At 49.2% G+C, this 22,896-nt stretch overlaps 1 protein-coding gene across 6 annotated transcripts in view; it reads right to left on the bottom strand.

The window, feature by feature from the left end:
- Positions 1–22,896, bottom strand: part of LOC105476347 (glutamate ionotropic receptor kainate type subunit 4) — a 484,554-nt gene that overhangs the window by 183,929 nt on the left and 277,729 nt on the right. For 5 of the 6 annotated variants that reach the window (XM_071075720.1, XM_071075723.1, XM_071075724.1 and 2 more), the window contains one exon: positions 3,915–4,079. In XM_071075720.1, the coding sequence (XP_070931821.1) occupies positions 3,915–4,079 (165 nt within the window). The other variant, XM_071075722.1, reaches the window with a different exon arrangement.

The following is a 22,896-nucleotide window of genomic DNA, read 5'->3' as shown; positions in this document are numbered from 1 at the left end:
TGATTCTTGAAATAACCATTGCTTCCCTCAACTGACTCTCCCACCCTGAATAGGATTCATTAAGTGTGATGTGGACGGAGCTTTCTGAAATCCCCATTACTCAAAGTAAGGCACAACTGTGCCCTGTTAGAGTGCTACAGCCCCAACTTCAATCAGAGCCTCTGCTTGCCACAGTCAAAGACGTCATCACTAGGGTCTCTTTCATCCCCCTGGAGCCGAGCTCCTGGTCACAGGGTGACAGGTGTAGGGTTAGGGCAATTGTCCAGGACCCCAGATCCACTTGCATTTCTTTAAATTAACAATGCGAATTAGCCCTGGGCCACTAGCCCAGGGCAAACCACGGCCTTTGGCATTGGGCAGCAGCTGGCTTGAGGAGGCTCAGCACAACTTTCAAAGGTTCAGAGCTATCAGATGCATCAAGCCCAGAAAACTAGAAAGGGAAGGGGAATATCCAATGACGATGGATGCTGACATTAGGCAGGCCACTCGAGAACAGCCCTGGAGACAGTGCTGCCACATAAGTAGGGCTGAACTTTGAAACAGAAGAGAGAGGGGGAGGCTGGCAATAAGTTGGGAGGAAGCCTGTTCAAATGTGGGGTGAGAGAATAAAGCCAACAACAAAAGCCACAGCTGCCACTTCCTGAAGGCCTGCTATGTGCGGTGCCGAGCATTTCACCTACACTGTTGCGGGGAGTGTTCCCCGTGACCCTATGAGGCAATGCTACCATCGCTCCCATTTCTGAACGAGGAAACAGAGGCACAAAATGGTTTAACAGCCTGTCTACGTCACACAGCTAATACACGGGAGACCCAGGATTTAATGCTTGTCAGTCTGGTTCTAAAATCCATGCTCTGAATTTGTATACCACACAGCCTCACCAAAGGAAGGATCACAGTGCTGTGGGCTCTCCTCCACCCAGAGATCCTGTCTCCCTCCTCCCTTCCTTCCCCAAACACAATCGCTGCCCCACCGTGCAATAGCCAACAGGTGGGAGGTGCTTAAGCTGCAACCCACCTGCCCCCTTACTTTGGGAGGGAAAGAACTGGGCTGGAGCCTTTCAATGAACCTTACCTGGGTAGTGTTTAAAACCCACTGCGGAGGAGCACTCTGGCTTCAGGTGAAAAGCCTTTGGAGTGGGAAGTTCCAGAAGTTCCCTTTTCTAACAAATGCTAATCATACCTCAAACACACTGAGATGTAAAAACTGAACTGAGGGCCACTTGCTAAGAAAATACCTGGTGCCTAAAAGAAGCCCATTAAAAAGATGCCCAAAGTTCTATAAGGTGGAATAAAGATATCCGTTTCCTTTATTTCCCTGATTGATCTGGCTCAATAGTTTAGATATATTGACTTTACTAAGTCAGGCTGCATGGGTCACTAAAGAGGAAATTTACATCTGCTAATGATGCCATCCATCATGGGCAAATCTTGGCTCCCTCATTTCTGCCAGAGAAACCCCAAAGAACCAAAGAAGAGAGGGGCTGGCTTTTCAAAGTATGGACTACTGAACTATTTAGAAATCTGGACCCTTGTCTGAGACCTGGCCCCCTGGACAAGGAAACACTGTGGACTGGACTGGGGGTTCACAAGGAGTTGTTGCTGGCATTTCTGATTTCATTTGCAAGATACTGGGAAATCTGAATCTCCCTTCCATTATACTGGAAATTAACCTCCATCACAACTAGGATTCTTGTCTGTTCCCTGCTGAATCCTCATGGCCTAGAATAAAATATAATAGGCACTCACTAAACACTTATTGACTGAATGAATACATGAGCGACTATTCTGGCCTTGTTCCTCCATGCCTTCTTGGGGAGGAATCTGTGCCTATAGATCCTGTTGGCCTCAATGGCCCTGTTCTATATGGTATGGCCCTCCCTCAGTCATAGGACCAGGAGGGACCAGGAGTAGACACTCTCTCCAAAGGTAGTTATTAGGCAGCCTGGCCAACACCTGCAACTTGTGAGACTGGCCCCACTGCAAGTCGAGCTGGTCCAATCAGAGCCAGACCTTGGGGACACACACTAAGAGGCACTGGGGGAAGCTGCCACTGATGTGTGCCCTAAAGAGAGACTGAAAACCACCTGAGGGCAGGAGCACATCTGTCTTATTTCCTGCTTTGTTCCCAATGCCTGATATCCTGAATTATGCCTGAGATAGAGTCAATGCTCAATAAAAGTTTCTGAATGAATAAACAGAGAGTACATCAGGTCTGGGTAGTCATTATGGACAAGTACATGATGAATAAACCAGGGAACCCAAACTAAGAGAGAGGGAAGAGCCTGGATCTAACAGCACAGGAGCATGAAGGAAGCTGTGAGAGGGAGAAAGGCTAGGGAGTCTCCAGAGCCACCGCCTGCCTCACTTCTTACCTTTTCTGGATCTCACAATACCCCACATGTGATGCTTGGGCCGGTGTGGATGTACTGATTTTCCTGCAACCCTAACAGCCCAGGCTGGAGCTTTGCTGGATCCTCAGATGGAAGAACAGATGTATTTGAGCAAGTTGTTCTTTTGTTTTGTTTACTTATTTTTGCCACCGAGGGTGGTCAAAGGTTGAAATAAGTTAGAAAGGGAGGAGATGGGGACTCTTCAAAGTTTTAGGGAATAGATACTATTATCTCTGATTTGAGGGGCTCTTCTCCTGCCTTCTGAACTGGAGCTGTTCCATTTCTAGCTTAGCCACAAGCCACCAGCCCACTAACTTGGGCTTAGTCTTGTAAAGTTGTCAAGGTAATACGAACAGCAGGCCGGAGGATTGCAGGGAGGTGTCGTGGACTGTGCGCTGGGCACACAGGGTCCAGGACCAGCTCAGCCATTGACTAGCTCTGTGGTCTGGCAAATGATTCAATGGTTTCGAACCTCAGTTTCTTTTCTAAAGTGGAGGGGATAACACTTAACTCTTAGGTGAGAATTAAAAGCAGTACCCAGCACATAGTAGGGGCTCCATATATGTGACTTGAGCGACCTACTACGTACACCTGTAAAACACCGCAATTCACAGATTTTCCTATATTTAAAATAATTTAAATCTCACAATAGGCTGGGCACAGTGGCTCACGCCTGTCATCTCAGCACTTTGGGAGGCTGAGGTAGGGGGATCACTTGGGGTCAGGAGTTCAAGACCAACCTGGCCAACATGGCGAAACCCCATCTCTCCTAAAAATACAAAAATTATCTGGGCATAGTGGCACACCCCTGTAATCCCAGCTACTAGGGAGGCTGAGGCACGAGAATCACTTGAACACGGGAGGCAGCTGCAGTGAGCTGAGATCACACCACTGCACTCCAGCCTGGGCAACAGAGCAAGACTCCGTCTCAAAAAAAAAAAAACAAACCTCACAACAACCTACAAGACTTGCAAAATAGAGCCTAGTATTCCTCTTTTAAAGATGAAGAAACTGAGGTTTGGATAGGATAGGATAAGTGACTTACTGACTTATCTGAGGTTACCCAGAGAGTGAGTGGTCAAATTCCATCCCAAGTCCCAGTTTCTCCCACAACACCGCCCTTAGCATAAGAAAGCAAGGTAAGCAGTCAGATGTGTAGTGGCTAAGATACCCTCGGGCTGGCCGTCTCTCTTATCGCACGCACACGAGATTTCATTCAGGGACGTGTGGACAAAATGTCCAGAAGATGAATCAATCAATATATGAAGCAATGAATGAATGAATGAATGAATGAATGAATGGGTATCCTGTCTTAATTCTACTCCACACGTGATTCGCAACAAAACCTGGGAATCTCATCCAGGCTGAGAGCTTCACAGGACCTCCTGGTTCAAGTTCCTCTCCTTCCGCTGGAAATATCGATATCAGGTATCTCAGAGGCCTGGTGACTGATGGGTGCAGCTCACACCACCGCTCATCCATCCCCTCAGCAACGGAAGAGGCAGCCCTGCCCAGTCTACGTACTGGTTTCTGCAGTCTCGTACTCGCTGTCTCTGAGAAGCTCAAAGATGTCCACTTCGACCTTGGCCTTGCCCAGCCTCTCAGGAGCGCGGTTGATGCGGTTCTTGGCCAGGGTGATGGAGAGCCGCTCCCCTCTGCTGCACTCCATGGGGTCGTCCAAGATAGCAGCTGTGGGCAGGCAACCACATGGAGACAATTGGTACTCCACCGTTACTGTCACCCTCCTCCTTCTCCAGCCTCCCCCTGCTGCCACCTTCCTCTTCCAGGCAGCGCCCCAAGTCTCTCTCCATCCTGCCATGCTCAGAACCGTCCCCCAGGGCAAATTCTGTCCAAGCTGAAGGGTCTCGGTTTGCAGCCAGGTATACAGCAGTGAATTCTAAGGTGGATGCATGCCTCAGGAACCCTGTAATACCAGAGCAGGCCACTAGGGGTCCTGTCTGCACGAGGTCCCCAGGTCCAGGCATCCTGATACTTGGATACCTGTCTCCATGCACACAGGTAAGCAGGCATTGTACAAAGTGAGGCAGGTAGTGGCTGTCTTTTGAAATGGTATTCGGAACATATGAGAAACTCTCCCTGAGGTGAGAGAGGGTTAAAGGATGCCAGGTCTGTGAGGGAGGGCTGTGGTCTCAAGGAGCAGCTGCCAGACACTGCTGAATGCTGGCTCCCCAGGCTCTGACACCGATGGGCCATGCTGCCAACGTGAGCTACTTAGTTTCTCTGAACCTCTTTCTTCACTGAACATTAGAAAGAGTAGGACAACCTCACAGGGTTGGTGTGAGGATTCACTAAGATAATGTATGGAAGTGGCACAGCACACAGATTTAATCAGTGTGACTTACTCAGTGTGGATGACTGCAGTGGTGTAATACCAACAGTTGCCCAACTTCTGGGAGCAGTGTTAAGGATAAGTGTTATGGTATCACAGACAACTGGCGTCCAATCCCAGCTCCAGCCCTCCACAGCTCTGGGACCTCAGTTGCCTCACTTTTAAGGAAGTGGAGAGAGCCTTGGGCTATTGTGAAGATTACAGGATATGGCATGGGCTCAACACAGTATCTTGCATGCAGTAGGCACTCAATAAATCTAGCTACAGAGATTCTTAATTCTCTTGATGCAGATGTTACAAAAATGAAGATCACCAAAAACTTGTACACAAATATAAGCAGCATTATTCATAATTGCCAAAAAGAAACCCAAATGTCCATAAATTGATGGATAAATAAAATGTGGTTTACCCATACAATGGAGTATTATTCAATGATAAAAAATAGCAGGTACTGATACATGCTACAATATGAATGAACCTTAAAAACACTATGCTAAGTGTGGCTGGACACAGTGGCTCATGCCTGTAATCCCAACACTTTGGAAGGCTGAGGTGGGCAGATCACTTGAGGTCAGGAGTTTGAGACCAGCCTGGCCAATATGGTGAAACTCTGTCTCTACTAAAAATACAAAAATTAGCCGGGTGTGGTGGCATGATGTCTGTAATCCCAGCTACTCGGGAGGCTGTGGTAGGAGAATCACTTGAACCCAGGAAGTGGAGGTTGCAGTGAGCTGAGATAGTGTCACCTCACTCCGGCCTGGGTGACAGAGCGAGACTCCATCTCAAAAAACAAACAAACCATTAGGCTAAGTAAAAAAAGCCACACACACACACAAAATACATATTGGACAGTTCCATGAATATGAAATGTCCAGAAGAGCTGAATCCACAGAGGCAGAAAGATTTGTGGTTGCCTAGGGTTAGGAGAAAAGGGGAGTGTCTGCTAATGCATGTGGTGTTCTTTTTGGGGGTGATGAAATGTTCCTAAAATTGTGATAATGGTTGCACTACTCTGTGAATATATGAAAAAACCACTAAATTATACATTTTAAGGAATTATGTGGTATGCAAGTTATATCTCAATAAAGCCATTATATTAATAGAAATAACAGAAATATCAACCTTATCTTTCAGAGGTTGAGAACTCAGAAAAGCAACACAGGGAATCAAGCCAAATAAATTTCACTGACACATGGCCGTTGAATGTCTGGTGGACACAGAGATCCAGGTTCTATGATGTCCTTTCTGTGCATTGCTCCATACTCACTATAATCCATCCCACAAACCCAACATCAGGACACAGAATATTGCAAAACATTTTTTCCTTGATTTGTGGATTTATTTACATGCATAACTTCATTGAATAATAAAAGTTAAATGTCATTTACTCATGTTGGCCACGCATGGGGCTACAGAGGTACACCCAAGTCCGAGGCAATCTAGTGGACTTCTGGGAATTAACTAGCAAAGTCCACGCACACCTGGGTGATCAGTCACCTGTAGAAGTGACCACAGCACCATAAATGTGACTGAAGAGCCTGGGAACATTTAAATCACCCCCACACCCCCACCTCAGGGAAGCATGACTAGATTGAGGTGGCTACTGAGAGAGTAGAAACCGAGACAGTCACACCGTGGCATAAAAGAATGACAACCTTGGAACTAGAAAGGAAGCAGGGCAGCCTAGAGGAATGCTTCTCAAATGGTGCTCCCTGGCAGGCCCCTGAGTTCCTCCAAGAAGTGGAGGGGAGGCTGCCTGGGATCTCCAGCCCCATACCAGCTCCAACCATCACAATTCCACCTGCATCCATTTTAGGGGGTGGGGTTCCACATAAGAGTTGATGTGGGAAAAAAATGTTTTGCTATTAAAAATACATAGGGGCTGGGCATGGTGGCTCACACCTGTAATCCCAGCACTTTGGGAGACTGAGGCAGACGAATAAGGTTGGGAGTTCGAGACCAGCCTGACCAACATGGAGGAAACCCCGTCTCTACTAAAAATGCAAAAAAAAAAAAAAAAAAAAAAAAAAAAAAAAAAAAAGGCAGGCATGGTAGCGGGCGTCTGTAATCCCAGCTACTCGGGAGGCTGAGGCAGGAGACTCTCTTGAACCCGGGAGCTGGAGGTTGCAGTAAGCCGAGATTGTGCCACTGCACTCCAGCCTAGGCAGCAAGAGCAAAACTCTGCCTCAAAACATATATATATAAAAAATAGGAAAAAATCAGCCAAGCTGTAGAACAAGGAAAAGAGACATTTAAAGTGTCAGGAACTGGCAGTGCCATCCAGCATAAGTTAGACAGACACTGGATCCATGACACACGAGCTTTACATTAAGCTACAATGTCAGCATAACCACTTAGTGGACACTATCTCACTTAATCTCTGTAACAATTCCGTGAGGCGGATGTTTTATCTTCACTTGGACACGAGGAGTTGGAGGTCAGAGAGGTCATGATCTGCCCGTTCTCACAGGTTTGAAGCATGACAGAGGAGGGAGATGAGCCCAGGTCAGTCTGACTCCAGACCCTGCACCCTGGCCACAGCTTGTCTTCCTTTTTTTAAAAAAAAACTCAAGGATTTGCTGCTAAGCAGGGGTGCACTAGGGAGCGTGCATGAGCCTTCTAGGGACTGTAAAGGAAGCCTCCTTTTACAGACTGTAAAGGAACCCTAAAACACCAATAGCAACAGGCTTGCCCCTGGACCTCTGAAAACTCTCTCAGGGAACTTCCCCCTCCTCCCTTCTCCCTGTCCTCCCTCCACCCTGTCCTCCCTCCACCCCAGTGACACGGTGTTTAGACTGTGGAGGCAGCTATCCTTCCCTCTGGGCCAAATGAGCTCACTGTTACAACGTTTCCATCTACAACCTACTAACTATTTAACAATCACTTGTAATAAGATAAATAAAGTAGTAAAATAATCTCTCAGAAAATGAGCATGTCCGCTGCAGGTCTGGGAACTGGGAATGTTTTGATGTAGTTGTTCATGTTTCAGAGTCACGCTGGGCCTGCCTCTGCCTCATCAGTGTACAAAGGCCACAATTACACCTGCACCACAGGAGGCAGCACACACCAAAGGGTCTGCGCTGGAGCCTAGCAGTTCCATCTATTCCCACTTCGTTTTGGCAAAGTAAACATTCAAGAGTGTGCTATGGACTTCAGCAGGTCCCCCCAAATTCATATATTGAAGTTCTAACCCCTAATATTACTGCCTTAAAAAATAGGGTCTGTAGGACAAAACGAAGGTTTAAATAAGGTCATCAGGATGGGACCTTGATCTGATAGGATCAGTGTCCTTATAAGAACAGACACCAGTGCCTCATGCCTGTACCAGAACTTTGGGAGGCCGAGGCAGGCGGATCACTTGATGTCAGGAGTTCAACACCAGCCTGGCCAACATGGTGAAATCCCGTCTCTACTAAAAATACAAAAAAAATTATCCAGGCATGGTAGTGTGTGCCTGTAATCCCTGCTACTGGGGAGGGTGAGACACGAGAACCACTTGAATCCAGGAGGCGGAGGTTGCAGTAAGCCAACAGGATCATACCACCGCACTCCAGCCTGGGCAACAGAGTAAGACTCTGTCTCAAAAAAAAAAAAAAAAAAAAAGCCTGGCACAGCGGCTCACACCTGTAATCCCAGCGCTTTGGGAGTCTGAGGCGGGTGGATCACCTGAGGTCAGGAGTTCGAGACCATCCTGGCCAACGTGGTGAAACCCCATCTCTACTAAAAACACAAAAAATAGCCAGGTGTGGTGTTGGGCACCTGTAATCCCAGCTACTCGGGAGACTGAGGCAGGAAAACTAGGAGGCAGAGGTTGCAGTGAGCTGAGATTGTGCCACTACACTCCAGCCTGGGTGACAACAAGGCAAGACTCCATCTCCAGAAAAAAAAAAGAGAGAGAGACACCAGAGCTCACTCTCTTTTTCTCTCTGCCACATGAGGATAGAACAAGATGGCTATCTGCAAACCAGGGAGAGGGTCCTCATCAGGAAGCGAATTGCCTGACACCGTGATCTTGGACTCCCAGCCCCTAGAACACTGAGTAACATTTCTGCTGTGTAAGCCACCCAGTCTGCGGTGTTTTGCTATGGTGGCCTGGACACCAGTCTGCCATGTAACAGCATACAGTCGGCTCACAGAGCATCACTGCACACACCTTGAGATAGAGGGATAATAAGCAGGTGGGAAATAGGGAACGTGGGAATCTTATAGTAAGGGGAGGATGAGGTCCTCTCTTCACCCCATTCCTCTTTCCCTGCCCACAGCATCTAATTCAGAACTCTGTGCTCTAAGTTATTCTGCAGGTCATTGCCAACTCACTAAGATCTAAAATCTTGTCCTCTCTACCTCCCAACCCCCGTGCCATTCAGGGACCACTTTTCATTAGGTTTTCAACAGTGATTCAGCTCTGGCTGGAAATGGCCCCAACCAGTGGTTGGCTGGCAGGAAACATATGAGGATCGTAATAATTAGGATGACACCAGGTACTCAGACTCTAGAGCTGTGGACATGAAAGACAAGGTGGAGGCTCAGGCTCTCTTGGGACACCAGAGAAGCATGTCCTCAACAGGCAGTTACCAAACAGCACGCTTCTTTAGTAGTCCCAGGAGCGGGGACCAGATGGATGAAGGACAGCAGCTTGCTGAAGACTTAATATGCAGCGAATGCTCATGGCCTGCGCTGCGTCCCCTAGGCCTGGCTGCCTGGTTGGGCTGGGATGCTCCGAGTCCCAGCTGCTGCCTAATGAGGAACAATATGATCCAGCACATCCTCCAGCCCTGGGGACTGCCCTGCAGAGAAGCGCCGCACCACAGTGAGGCTGGGAGATCTGGGGCCACAGCAAGGGCAGAGCTGAAATGGGGAGACGTGTTCAGAGACCTGGGGCTTCCCCCTCTTTCCATCCATGAGGCCTCAGTGCACAATGACTCTTCCAACCCAGGTGGACTCCAGATGCCTCCAGCATGCCCAGGAAGCTGGGATCCCTGCGTTTCCATCGAGTCTTTCTCCCCAGGAGCCCCAAGCACTTCATCCTCTGCCAAGTTCTGAGTTCTAAGGCTCATGCCAAGAAAAGGGGAACCCCTTGATTGTGCCGTTCTCCACCCCTAAAACTCTTCTCCATGTTCTTGTCACATGCTTGTGTCAACACTGGAGGGGACTCCTCCCGCTGCAGCCCCTTCCAGCTCACCCCTAATCAGTGTGGCTGTGGCGACCCCAAGAGGGCATACAGCCACTGACCCGCTCAAGGTCCTCAGAATCTCCCCACTCTCTGAAGAGCTGTCCCAGTTAAGTCTCTGGCATGGCCTCAGGCCCCTTCTGTCCTGTCTTGGCCACATACCTCTGTGGTCACAGCATCCTCTCTACCCCCAACAAGGTGTCAGAGCCTCCATGTACAGTCCTGGACTGGCCCATTAACTCTCCTCCATGCCTTTGCCGACGCTGTCCCTGTCCTTTGTTCTCCCTTTCCCTACCAGGGCTCTTCTCTCCCTCAGACACCTCTTCCAGGAAGCCCTCTCTGACCCACTAGCCACAGTGCTCCCTTTCTCCTCGGATTTCCCGAGAAACTCCTACCACTCCAGCAGCTATTCCTTGCACACTGCCTTGGAGGGGTATTTATCCTTCTATCGGTACCTGTGAGTTCCCTCAACTGCTCGTATAATCCACCCTCCACATCTGTGGGTTCTGCATCTGCAGATTCAAACAACCATGGATTGAAAATATTCAGAAAAAAACAGTAAGAAACAACAGTACAATAATAAAAATAATACCAGTAAAAATACAGTATAGCAACTATTTGCATAACACTTACACGGTATTAGGTATTAGAAGTACTCTGGAGATGATTTAAAGTACATGAGAGGCTGTGCATAAGTTATATGCAAATACTACGCATTTTACATAAGGGACTTGAGTGTCCTCGATTTTAGTATCAGAGGGAGGTCCTGGAATCAATCCCCAGTGGATACCGAGACAGCTGTACTTTAAAAACCCAGAGTAATCCCTCTTTCCTTTGAATCTTCCCAAACTCCTCATCCCAAATTAATTTCCCCTTCCTTTGAACTCCCACAGAAATTCCTCTGCACCCTTCATTAGACACAAGCCACTTTTTCATTATGCTGATTTGTCTATCTTTTCAGCTCCTTCAGGGTGAGGACCACACCTGATTCATCTCCGTAGCCGCACAATTCTGGACGCAGAGTAGGCCCTTCATGAATGGTTGCTGAGTGAATGAAAAATTCAAGGCCGCCTGTCTTTTCATCCCCTACAGCCAGTAGGAGACGTGGAGCCTGGCGATGGTGCAGTCAGCGTCAGGCAATGAGTGGACTGACAACAGCCCCCACACACAGGGGTCCACAGGGTGGATGACCCGCCAGAGGCCTCCAGGGTCCCCCAGGGCTGGCTGTGTTCCTCCTGCTCCCTGGGTAAACTGGACTGGGGCTGGCTCACACTCCACAAATTCTCAGCAGCCCAGAAGTGACCCCTCAGGTTGAAAAAGCAGCCTCCTTAATCCCTCAGTTCTTCCAGAGCCTCGCTGCTGAAGATTTCCATGCACTTCGGTAACTCTTACCCTTTTAAGGGGTAAAATAAAGAGGTTTTACTGGAGAGTCTTTATAGGCAGTATCTATAACACTGCCTGTGGCTGTTTGGCTCAGCCGGATAAAGCCCTGTGTTAACAAGAAAAAGTGATGGTCTGCACCTTGGGGAGCGTGTTAGCTCTGCTCCCCAGCTGACCCCGGCTGCTTGCTCTCGGAGGCCCAGCCACAGCCCACCCCATCACTCATCTGGCACCTCTGTCCTCTGTGTCCCGCTCTTCAGCCCCTTGTCCTTGGTCATCCCTCTTGCTGGAGGAAATCACACCACTGTGCAGCTGCTCCCGCCACCAACTCACACCTTCGTCCCCATCTGGGGCACCAGGCTGGGCTGCTACCAGCCTTGGAGCATGCTCAGTCAGCTCCTCCCACACCACAGAACCTTAGCTTCGGCTGGGTCTGCCAATACAAAGCCCCACAGACTGGAAGGCTTAAACAACAGAAATTCCCTTCCTCACAATTCTGGAGGCTGGAAGTCTAAGATCAAGGTGTGGGCAGGACTGGTTTCTTCCAAGACCTCTCTCCTTGGTGTGCGGATGGCGCCTTCTCCCTGCACCTGCTCGTGGTCTTTCTTCCCTCTGTGCCTGCCTGTGTGCCGAGCTCCTCTTCATGTAGACAGAAGTCAAACTGAATTAGGGCCAAACCTAACAACCTCATTGTAACTTTCTTACCTCAACACCAAATAGAGTCACATTCTGATGTCTTAGGGGTTAGGGCTTCAATATAGAAATTCCAGAGAAGAGACAACATAGCCCCTAAAACCGACCTTTACCTCTAACCATCACCCAGCTCTTAGTTCCTAACACCGCCCTTCCCAGCCAACCATCGCCCTGCTCTCAGCCCTAACACCTCCAGTCACCTCTAACCATCACCCGGCTCTCAGCCCTAACACTGCCCTTCCCCCACAACCATCACCCAGCTCTCAGCCCTAATGCCTCCCCTCACCTGTAACCATCACCCGGCTCTCAGCCCTAACACTGCCCTTCCTCTCCAACCATCGCCCTGCTCTAAGCCCTAACACCTCCAGTCACCTCTAACCATCACCCGGCTCTCAGCCCTAACACTGCCCTTCCTCTCCAACCATCGCCCTGCTCTAAGCCCTAACACCTCCAGTCACCTCTAACCATCACCCGGCTCTCAGCCCTAACACCTCCAGCCACCTGTAACCATCACCCGGCTCTCAGCCCTAACACTGCCCTTCCTCTCCAACCATCGCCCTGCTCTAAGCCCTAACACCTCCAGTCACCTCTAACCATCACCCGGCTCTCAGCCCTAACACCACCCTTCCCCCACAACCATCACCGGCTCTCAGCCCTAACACCTCCCCTCACCTGTAACCATCACCCGGCTCTCAGCCCTAACACTGCCCTTCCTCTCCAACCATCGCCCTGCTCTAAGCCCTAACACCTCCAGTCACCTCTAACCATCACCCGGCTCTCAGCCCTAACACCTCCAGCCACCTGTAACCATCACCTGGCTCTCAGCCCTAACACTGCCCTTCCTCTCCAACCATCGCCCTGCTCTAAGCCCTAACACCTCCAGTCACCTCTAACCATCACCCGGCTCTCAGCCCTAACACCTCCAGCCACCTGTAACCATCACCCGGCTCTCAGCCCTAACACTGCCCTTCCTCTCCAACCATCGCCCTGCTCTAAGCCCTAACACCTCCAGTCACCTCTAACCATCACCCGGCTCTCAGCCCTAACACCACCCTTCCCCCACAACCATCACCGGCTCTCAGCCCTAACACCTCCCCTCACCTGTAACCATCACCCGGCTCTCAGCCCTAACACCTCCCCTCACCTCTAACGATCACCCAGCTCTTAGTTCCTAACACCGCCCTTCCCCTCCAACCATTGCCCTGCTCTCAGCCCTAACAACTCTAGTCACCTCTAACCACCACCTGGCTCTCAGCCCTAACACTGCCCTTCCCCTCCAACCATTGCCCTGCTCTCAGCCCTGACACCTCCAGTCACCTCTAGCCATCACCTGGCTCTCAACCCTAACACCTCCCCTCGCCTCTAGCCATCACCCGGCTCTCAGCCCTAACACTGCTCTTCCCACCCAACCATCACCCGGCTCTCAGCCCTAACATCTCCCCTCACCTCTAACTATCGCCCGGCTCTCAGCCCCTAACACTACCCTTCTCTTCCAACCATCACCCAGTTCTCAGCCCTAACACTGACCTTCCCCTCCCAACCACCGCCCAGCTCTCAGCCCCAACATCTCCCCTTACCTCTAAACATTTCCCAGCTCTCAGTCCCTAACACTGCCCTTCCTCTCAAACCATTTACCCTAACACCGCCCTTCACCTGTAACCACTGCTGGGCTCTCACCCCTAACACAGCCCTTTACCTCCAACCATCACCCTGCTCTCAGGCCCTAACAACGCCCTTCACCTGTAACCACTGCTGGGTTCTGACCCCTAACACTGCCCTTCACCTCCAACCATTGCCCTGCTCTCCGCTCCTAACACCACCTTCCACCTGTAACCATTGCTGGGCTCCGACCCCTAACACCACCCTTCACCTCCAACCATCACCCTGCTCTCAGCCCCTGGCTCTCAGCTCACACACTGGTTAAACTGAGGCCACGCTCAGTGAGTTGGTTGACTTTGTGCCCCACACCTTCCCAACAAGCTCAGGTAACGAGGGCTCAAGACTCCCCACATCCGGCCGGGCGCGGTGGCTCAAGCCTGTAATCCCAGCACTTTGGGAGGCCGAGACGGGTGGATCACCAGGTCAGGAGTTTGAGACCAGCCTGGTTAAAACGGTGAAACCCCGTCTCTACTAAAAAATACAAAAACCTAGCCGGGCGAGGTGGCGGGCGCCTGTAGTCCCAGCTACTCGGGAGGCTGAGGCAGGAGAATGGCGTGAACCCGGGAGGAGGAGCTTGCAGTGAGCTGAGATCCGGCCACTGCACTCTAGCCTGGGCGACAGAGCGAGACTCCGTCTCAAAAAAAAAAAAAAAAAAAAAAAAAAAGACTCCCCACATCCTGCCTTCCTCTCCCCTGGGACTCTGCCTCACCAGGCTTCCTTCTTTTTCTTCAGCTTTTCCCCCAGGCCAGCTGGTTCCCCTGTGCTAACAGTCAAGGCCCGCCCCTCCTATGCAGACCCTCCCCTGACCACCCTGACCAGCTGTGCCCTCTGGCTCTCCCTTCTCTGTCACTTTCAATGCAAGCCAGGCTTCTCAAATGACTACTCAACATTTGCTGACTTCACCCCATGCTACTGCACTGTGCCTTCCGTCCCCACCACTCCACCCAAACTGCACCTGCCAAGTCAATATCAACATTCATTTTTGCAAAACTGGTGAACTTTTGATTCTGTGTCTAATTATATCACTAGCTGGCAATACAACTTACAACCTGCCAGGTGCTGTCCTAAGAACAGCATATATGTTACCTCATTTAATCATCCTCCTTGGCTTCCATGAAACTACTCTCCTAGGGTTCTCCCACTGCTCTAACTGTTCCCTCCAGGTATGTTCTTCTGCCTCCCCTTTAAACAATGGTGCATCCAAGATCTTTGCAGAGGCCTCCTCTTGCCGTCCTCCCAGGAGCTTCCCGATGGATCTATTTCACAGCCGCCTCCATGGGTATGTTTTACTTATATTCAACAGCCTGGTGACATCTCCATGAACGTGTCCGAAGAGCATCTCAAACTTATGAAGACCCAAAGTAAACCCACCTCTTCCCTCCTACATTCTTCCTGTTACATTCCTACATTTAGTTAATAGCAGCACAAGCTACCCAGGCATCGTGCCTTCACCCAGTTCCTCACCTCCCAATAACCAGTCTCCAATTGCTTCTGGTTGTACTTCCTGAAAATTTCTCAAACCAGTCCACTTCTTTCTAGTCTTAACACCACCACCACCCTACTTTGGTCCTTTCATCTCAATGACTTAACTGCAACCTCTTAACTCTTATCTGGTTTTCCTGCCCCCAGGCTGGCACGACCACCACCTGGCGCTCCTCAACCACACCCTCTCATAGCTGCCAGAGTGTGCACTTTGAAGTGTAAAGCCCTGCTTTAAAAGCTTCCATCCTCAAAATAAATGGAATTCCTTGGCACGGCACACAAGATCTGAATTGACTCTTTGTCAAACCTTATATTGTGCTTCCCTGCTCATCCCTGTCTACCTTCTAGAAACAGTGAACTACTCATAGCACCCGTTACACACAGACACACACAGACACACACACACACGATGCTGCTGCATGCCTGCACACCTTTGCTCACTCCTCCTTCTGCACTCTCATCTTTGCTCACTGACTATCTCGGCTCAGACATCCCCACCTTCAGGAAGCCTTCCCTGAACACAGAGGCTGAGCAAGTGCACAACAATGTGTTTTCATAGAAACCCATGTATCCTATAATGTACGCCCATCATTGATCTAGTTTTCAACTGCCAGGGTTTAATTCTTCCTATCCCCAGTGCATTGACCTCGCCTGACAACAGGAGAACTTCATGAATGTTTGAGCCAAACTTGTCTTGGCTTTTGAGGGATTCTATGCCAACTTCTATTCCTACCTTCATAATTACTACTTTGACCTGTACATTTGTGGAAAACTGATTTTAACAAAGGTACGGTGGGGAAAAAAGTCTTTACACAAATTTTGCTGGAACATTTGGATATCCATATGTTAAAGAAAAAAGAAATCCCAATCCTTACTCATGCTATATGCAAAAATTAACAAAAATAATGAACCATAGACATAACAGTAAAACCTAAAACCATAAAACTACTAGAAGAAAACCTTTTTGATCTTGAGTTAGGCAAAGATTTCTTAGATAAGACACCAAAAGCACAACGCATAAAATTAAAAAATTGGTAAAGCAGACATCATCAAAATTTAGAATGTATGCTCTTCAAAAGATCGGAATAAAAGACAAGCCATAGGTGGGGAGAAAATATTATATGCAAAGCACATGCTGGATAAAGGACTTGTATCCAGAATATGTAAAGAACTTTCAAAGCTCAATAATAAGAAAACAATCTAATTTTTAAACTGGGCAGAAGATTTGAATAGACATTTTACCAAAGAAGTTGTATAGGTGGCAAGTAAGCATGTGAAAATATGTCCAACGTTATTAGTCACTGAGGAAATGCAAATTAAAACCATAATGATCTATTACTACACATCTATTAGAATGGCTGAAATTAAAAAGCTTGACCATACCAATTGCTGACATGGATATGGAAGAACCAGAACTCTCATATGCCCCAACCTCTTCCCTCGCTCCCCTTCCTCTCCTATGTAATGCTAGACACTATGTAATTGTCCCCCAGTTTTACACCCTGGATTTAGTCCACAGGCCACTCTTCATTGTGTAATTTCTCCCTTAAGAAACTTACTAATTTTCAACTATCAGCCCTATGCAGATAACTCCAAAATCTCTATCTCTACCCCCAATTTCTCATCTACACATCAGACTCCTTTTTCTGGCTACTAATAAGAAATGTCCAAATGTCCAAATTCTGCATCCCAAATGTAACTCATTATCTTTTTATTGAATTGGGGGCTCTTTCTGGCTTCCCAGTTTCACTTCATAGCACCAGTTGGTCTCATGCAAATCCCTGGGGGAGCTGCCTTGCACTCTCCCTGTCCCTATAGCCCCTCCATCTGCTCACCCACTAAAGACTGCTGAGGTATCTGCCTCCCACCCACTGCCCCCGTTCTGTTCCCACTGCCGCCACTCCTCGCTTTCTTTTGTAATACGTCTACACTGTCTTCTGCCTCCAGTCTCTCTTGCACCAACTTAGCTACTCTCCACTGCAGAAGCACCTGCCTGGCCCTCAGGCCCTCCACAGTCTGGCCCCAACATGCCTTTGCAGACTCACCTTCTACTGAATTCTATGACCACTTAGCTACATCTAGATTGTCCTTGCTGAACACTGAATACACCATGTTGCTCTGCCCTGTTTTTTTTGTTCAGGTGGTCTCTTCCTGGAAAGTTCTCAGCTGTTTTTTAAAACCCATGTCCAAATCCTACCTAATAACCCTCATTCTCATACCCCATTCCCACCGTGCCCCAGGTAAGCATTGAACTGCGCCAGCCCACACTTTCACCCTCCTCAAATCCTACAAAGCACTTATTGTGTGCACGATTCATTTAGTACTTAATATTTTGCTTTCTAATTGACATGGGTAATGCATTCACTCATTCAATCATTCCTTTCTTTATTAATTCCTCAAATACCTATTAAACACCTATCTTAAGCAAGGCACTATGTATGCAGAGAAGGATAAAATGTATCTCTGCTTTCAAAGTGTCCAGAGAAGGACATGGTCATACAAGCAAATAGCCACAACCCGATATGGTAAGTGATATGACAAAATCTTAAGATGTTTCCACCATGAACCAGGTGTTCAGGTGCTGGGAAATCACAGGTGACTAAGATGGGGTCATTTGACTCTGGAAGGCATCCTGGGGTCAGGGGACAGAGCCAGACTTTACTGTACAATGAAGCGATTCCATAGAGAGAATCGCAAAATTCTAAGGAAGCTCAGATAAAGGGAAACCAAACTCCAGGCGGTGGGGCAAGTTTTAGGGAAGGCCTCACACATTTATCTAACGCACATGTGTTAAGTGACTACTACCTGCCAGGCTTCACGCAAGAGTCAGCCTTGAAGGAGGGGAGTGAGCTTCCCAGGGAAGCAAGGAAGCAAAGCATGTTCCAGTGTGGGGTGACTGGCTCAGCCGGTGGGAGGGGCCTGAGCACCTGGCAGGGAAGGCAGATGGGAAGAAAAGAGCCAGGGCATGAAGAACCTGTGTGTCTCGCTGGAGAACTGGGATGGAGCCCCGAAGGTCCAGAAGGTGCCGAGGGACAAGAGGAGGGCTTCCGACAGGCGATGACATCATAAAATTTGCATTTTAGGGCAATCACTCTCAAAGATACACTGGAGTGAGAACTGAAATACGAGTTGGGAAGATCAATAGTCTGGGAAAGAGAAATGAGACAGGTACTGAGTGGGGCAGGGAAAGAGGATCAGAGAGAAGAGGCAGATTCTAGTGAGATAAATCCGGCAGAATCAAACTCAGTGGGGCTTGGGGGGAGGTAAGAGGGCTCTTGGCTTCACTGACAATTTAGATGGTGACATCAGTGACCAAGATAAAGAATGCAGGGGGATAGAGAGGAAGATTTTTCTTTTTTGTTTTTGGAGAAGGGCAAAGATGATGATTTTGGTGTGGTATTTATTAAGTTTGGGGCGCACTGTTTAGTAACAGAAAAAGTTACTGGTCTGGCTCTCCAGATAATGATCCAGGCTGGAGACACGGAGACCCAGGAGTCCCCAGGGTCAGGGTGATAATGACACCCTCCTCTCCTCTCCTGGAGAGGAAGAACCAGGCTAAAACTCTGGACACTCAACATTTGGGCGAGTGTAGGGAAAGAGACTGAGAAGCAATGGTTACATCAGAGGATCTAAGGAGAAGAGAAGTCAGACAAAACAAGGACTGAGCATTCTCCACAGGGCTGGGCAACTAGGAGGTCACCGCGGACTTTAGCAAGAGCACCTCCAGGGGAGAGGTTAGGCAGCATTTAGATGGTAGCAGGTGGAGGAGCGGCTGAGAAGTGAATGGAGAGAACCAAGTAGCGGGTCTGGGAAGGGAGGGGGCGTAATTAGGACAATCCGCGGAGAGAAGCACACCCTCCAAGGAAGGGTGTTTAAATTAAGACGAGAAGGGCCCAGAAGAGGAGCCAGTGGGAAGGGAAAGAGAAAGTCAGAAGAAAGGAGCACTTTCTGAAGCAAGCCCTGCAAAAAGGCAGCTGGAGGGAGCCTGGAACACACGCACAGGCTCATCTGAGGTGAGAGAAGGGACAGCTCCCCCTTCATGGGTGCCTTCTCCTTTTTTTCCTTTTAATCATATGTCACCCTATGTTTGACACAGACACACGGCCACCTAGCTCAGACCACACTTACCAGCCTCCCTGAACTCAGGAGGCCATGGGCTAAACCTGGACTAGCAAATGGAAGTAAAGTGACCGGAACATCCAGTTCATCTCCTTGCCCTGGATGTTCCCGGCCTTTTTTGCTGGCTGGTAATGACAGCAAGAACATATAGAGACCACGTGCTGCTGATGGCAGTGCCGCCCGCCACCCTCCATCCTTGGACCACTACTATTTACCTCCAGGTTTATGTGTGAGAGAAAAACACTTTGATTTTGGAGCTACTGCATTTTCAGGTCCCTTTGTTTTCATGGCTCAGCCTATATTCCCACTTAGAGCTGAGCCATAGAAATATAATGCAAGGCAGCTGGACATGGTGGCTCATGCCTGTAATCCCAGCACTTTGGGAGGCTGAGGTGGGCGGATCACGAGGTCAGGAGATTGAGACCATCCTGGCCAGCATGGTGAAACCCTGTCTCTATTAAAAATACACAAAAAGAAAAAGAAAATTAGTTGGGCGTGGTGGTGCGCACCTGTAGTCTCAGCTACTAGGGAGGCTAAGGCAGGAGAATCGCTTGAACCTGGGAGGCAGAGGTTGCAGGGAGCCGAGATTGTGCCACGGCACTCTAGCCTGGCAACAGAGTGAGACTCCGTCTCAAGAAAAAAAAAAAAAGGAAAGAAAAGAAATATAGGGCCGGGCTCGGTGGCTCAAGCCTGTAATCCCAGCACTTTGGGAGGCTGAGACAGGCGGATCACGAGGTCAGGAGATCGAGACCATCCTGGCTAACACAGTGAAACCCCGTCTCTACTAAAAATACAAAAAAAATTAGCCGGGTGCAGTGGCGGGCGCCTGTAGTCCCAGCTACACAGGAGGCTGAGGCAGGAGAATGGCGTAAACCCGGGAGGCGGAGCTTGCAGTGAGTGGAGATCGCGCCACTGCACTCCTGGGTGACACAGCCAGGCTCTGTCTCAAAAAATAAAATAACATCAAAAGAAATAGGTGAAATTAAAAAATTAATTTTAATATTTTCCTTAACCAAATTACACAAACACTATGTTTTGTTTCTGACTTTGTTTTTTTGAGACAGGGTCTCGCTCTGCTGCCCAGGCTGGAGTGCAGTGGTGTGATCTCGGCTCACTGCAGCCTTGGCCTCCCGGGCTCAAGCAATCCTGCTGTCTCAGCCCTGTGCAGCTGGGACCACATGTGAGCACCACCATGCCAGGCTAATTTTTGTATTTTGTGTGTGTGTGTGTGTGTGTGTGTGTGTAAAAAAAAAAAAAAGTCCTACTATGTTGCCTAGGTTGGTTTTGAACTCCTGGCCTCAAGCAATCCTCCCGTCTTGGCCTCCCAAAGTGCTGGGATGACAGGCATGAGCCATTGTACCCAGCCAAATACCATGATTTTAATATCTAGTCAATATAAAAATCATTTGTGTATTTTGTATCCTTGTTTTCATACCAGAACTTCAAAATCCAGTGTGCATTTTATATTTAGAGCACATCTCCATCCAGATGAGCCAGGTTCCAGGGGCTCAATACTAATGGCTACGACACTGGGTAGTGCAGGTCTAACTGATGCTGACAGATACAGCTGTAAATAAATATTTGCTTCGGGTGGGGGGTGTTGAAAGAGGCTGAGCTGGATGGCTTCTATTTTCTCTGAAAAGAGGAAAGGTCTCATCTTCATCTTCCACTAGCAAGACTGACAAAGATAAGGAAAGTGGCTTCAGGGGAGGGCTTGGAATAGCTGCTCTGATATGCAAATGCATTTCTGTTTGGACCCAGTTGAAATGAAGAGATGTTGGTGTGTTTCTGAAAGCAGCCTCAGGGCACAGCCTGAAGCAAGGCAGGCAGATGTCACAACTAAGAGTAGAAGGTGATCAGGTGGGTGGGCAGGACTGGGGACTAATGAGTGAAGGTGCTATCGGGACCTGGCAGGGGTGATGGGCTGGGCCTTTTCCACTGGACAGGAAAGGGAGTAACACCCAGAAAAAGCTGTCCAATGGGTTAGCCCCAGCAGCAAGGAAAGGCTGCATATGTGTGGAATATGTGGATACCAGGATTCACGGAAGAGCGGGAGCAGGGGAATGTGACGGTGAGACTGGGTAAGATGCTGTTTTCAGACTGTGGGATTTGGACATGTATGGTTTCAGAAGCAGAGGATCTAGGGCTGCCATGACTCGGAGTGCAGCTGTGATGGTCACGTGGAGTGGGAGAGAAGGCCATCAGACGGGAGGCAGCCGAGGATCCCCAAGGCAATGGCACAAGTGGGATGGCCCTTTGGGCACTAGGATCATGAGGCCAGAGCAAGGCAGCGGTCAGAGGAAGGCTGGGAGCCCTACATGAGAACAGCAGGCACAAGGCGGGGGAGGACTTGGACCAGGCAAGAATGGGGGAAATGTTTGAAGGCTGCACTGGGGAGTGAGGGAAATGCAGCTGCCGCTCTGGAGTAAGCAGTTGCTCTGGAGATGGGTTGGAAGGAAGCACTCTGACAGGGCAGATGAAGTGTGATGGGCTTGGCATCCCCGCTGAGTGGGGGCTCTGTGTGTGCCAAAAGGGCCGGGAGGGCAGGTGAGCTGGGGATGAGCACAGAGCCGCCGGGAGGATGCGCATGGAGATGCAAAGGCGTGCACAGAACCAAGCTGCCCAGGCGCTGCAGAGAACCATTTCCCTGTGCTGCGGGACTGCTGTCTAAACCGGAAACACCGCAAGTGCAGGAACTGAGTCTCCTCTTATCCTGTATCCCCCATACAACTCAGCAGAGCCAGGCAAATGTTAGGCACGTTAAGCACTTGACCCTGATATGAGCTGTTGGACTTTCACAAGGTTCACCTTTTAGCCTATCCCTTCACCTTTCACACTCCCACAATTACCTAAAGAACATGACTCCTGAAACAAAGTGTATGAATAAAGTCCCTGGCATCACCAGCAATTCTATCTGCAGTTAGTGCCCTATGTATATGGCCACTTTGTAAGGTCTCTGGATACCTGATTTGATATTCCCAGTTAGCCTCCTTAAACAGTTCCTTGCTCTCTGTGGACCGGCTCACCTCCCTGTAGGTTTTCTTTTGGGTAGGAAGACAGTCCTCATGTGTTCTCTTTTGAAAGCAGTCATGGAGAGCCCTCAGCTACATTTGGGCAAGCTCAACCAGCCAGCTCTGGCCAGCCCAGATGCATGACTGTGGCAGTTCGGTGCCCGGGATATCCAGTCTCATGGCTCACTGCACACACAGCCAGGCTGGAGGAAAGGAACAGTGGGCTGGAGTTGCCCATTTGTCTTGTCTAATGGCCTGCCAGTGACAGCATTCTGGACGACTTATGGGACAGAGCGGGAATGAAGGCAGAAGGGACGGGAGTGATGGGGGCTGCTGGGAGCCTTAATGGGTCTAGTGCAGACAGAGACACCAGGCAAGGTCTGCCTGTTACCTCCGGGGGAGACCCAGCCCAGATCAGCTTCATTGTCTGGGATAATTCAATTTGACTTGCATTTACTGAGCGCCGACCTTACGCCAGGCACAAGTGGGATAGATGCTGTTGAGAACACAAGACATGAAGACATGAAGCAGTTCTGGCCCCTGCTCTCAAAAGACTCATGGAAGAACTGGGGAGACAGTGATGGGGCAGGGGAGGGAGGGTGGAGATCATAAACTAGGTTCCTGGCAGACTCTGAAACTTGA

Source organism: Macaca nemestrina, chromosome 12 (genome assembly GCF_043159975.1).
Source record: "Macaca nemestrina isolate mMacNem1 chromosome 12, mMacNem.hap1, whole genome shotgun sequence".
Lineage (NCBI taxonomy): Eukaryota > Metazoa > Chordata > Mammalia > Primates > Cercopithecidae > Macaca > Macaca nemestrina.
The sequence above is the reverse complement of the archived record's forward strand: the minus strand, read 5'-3'. Positions and strand labels throughout refer to the sequence as shown.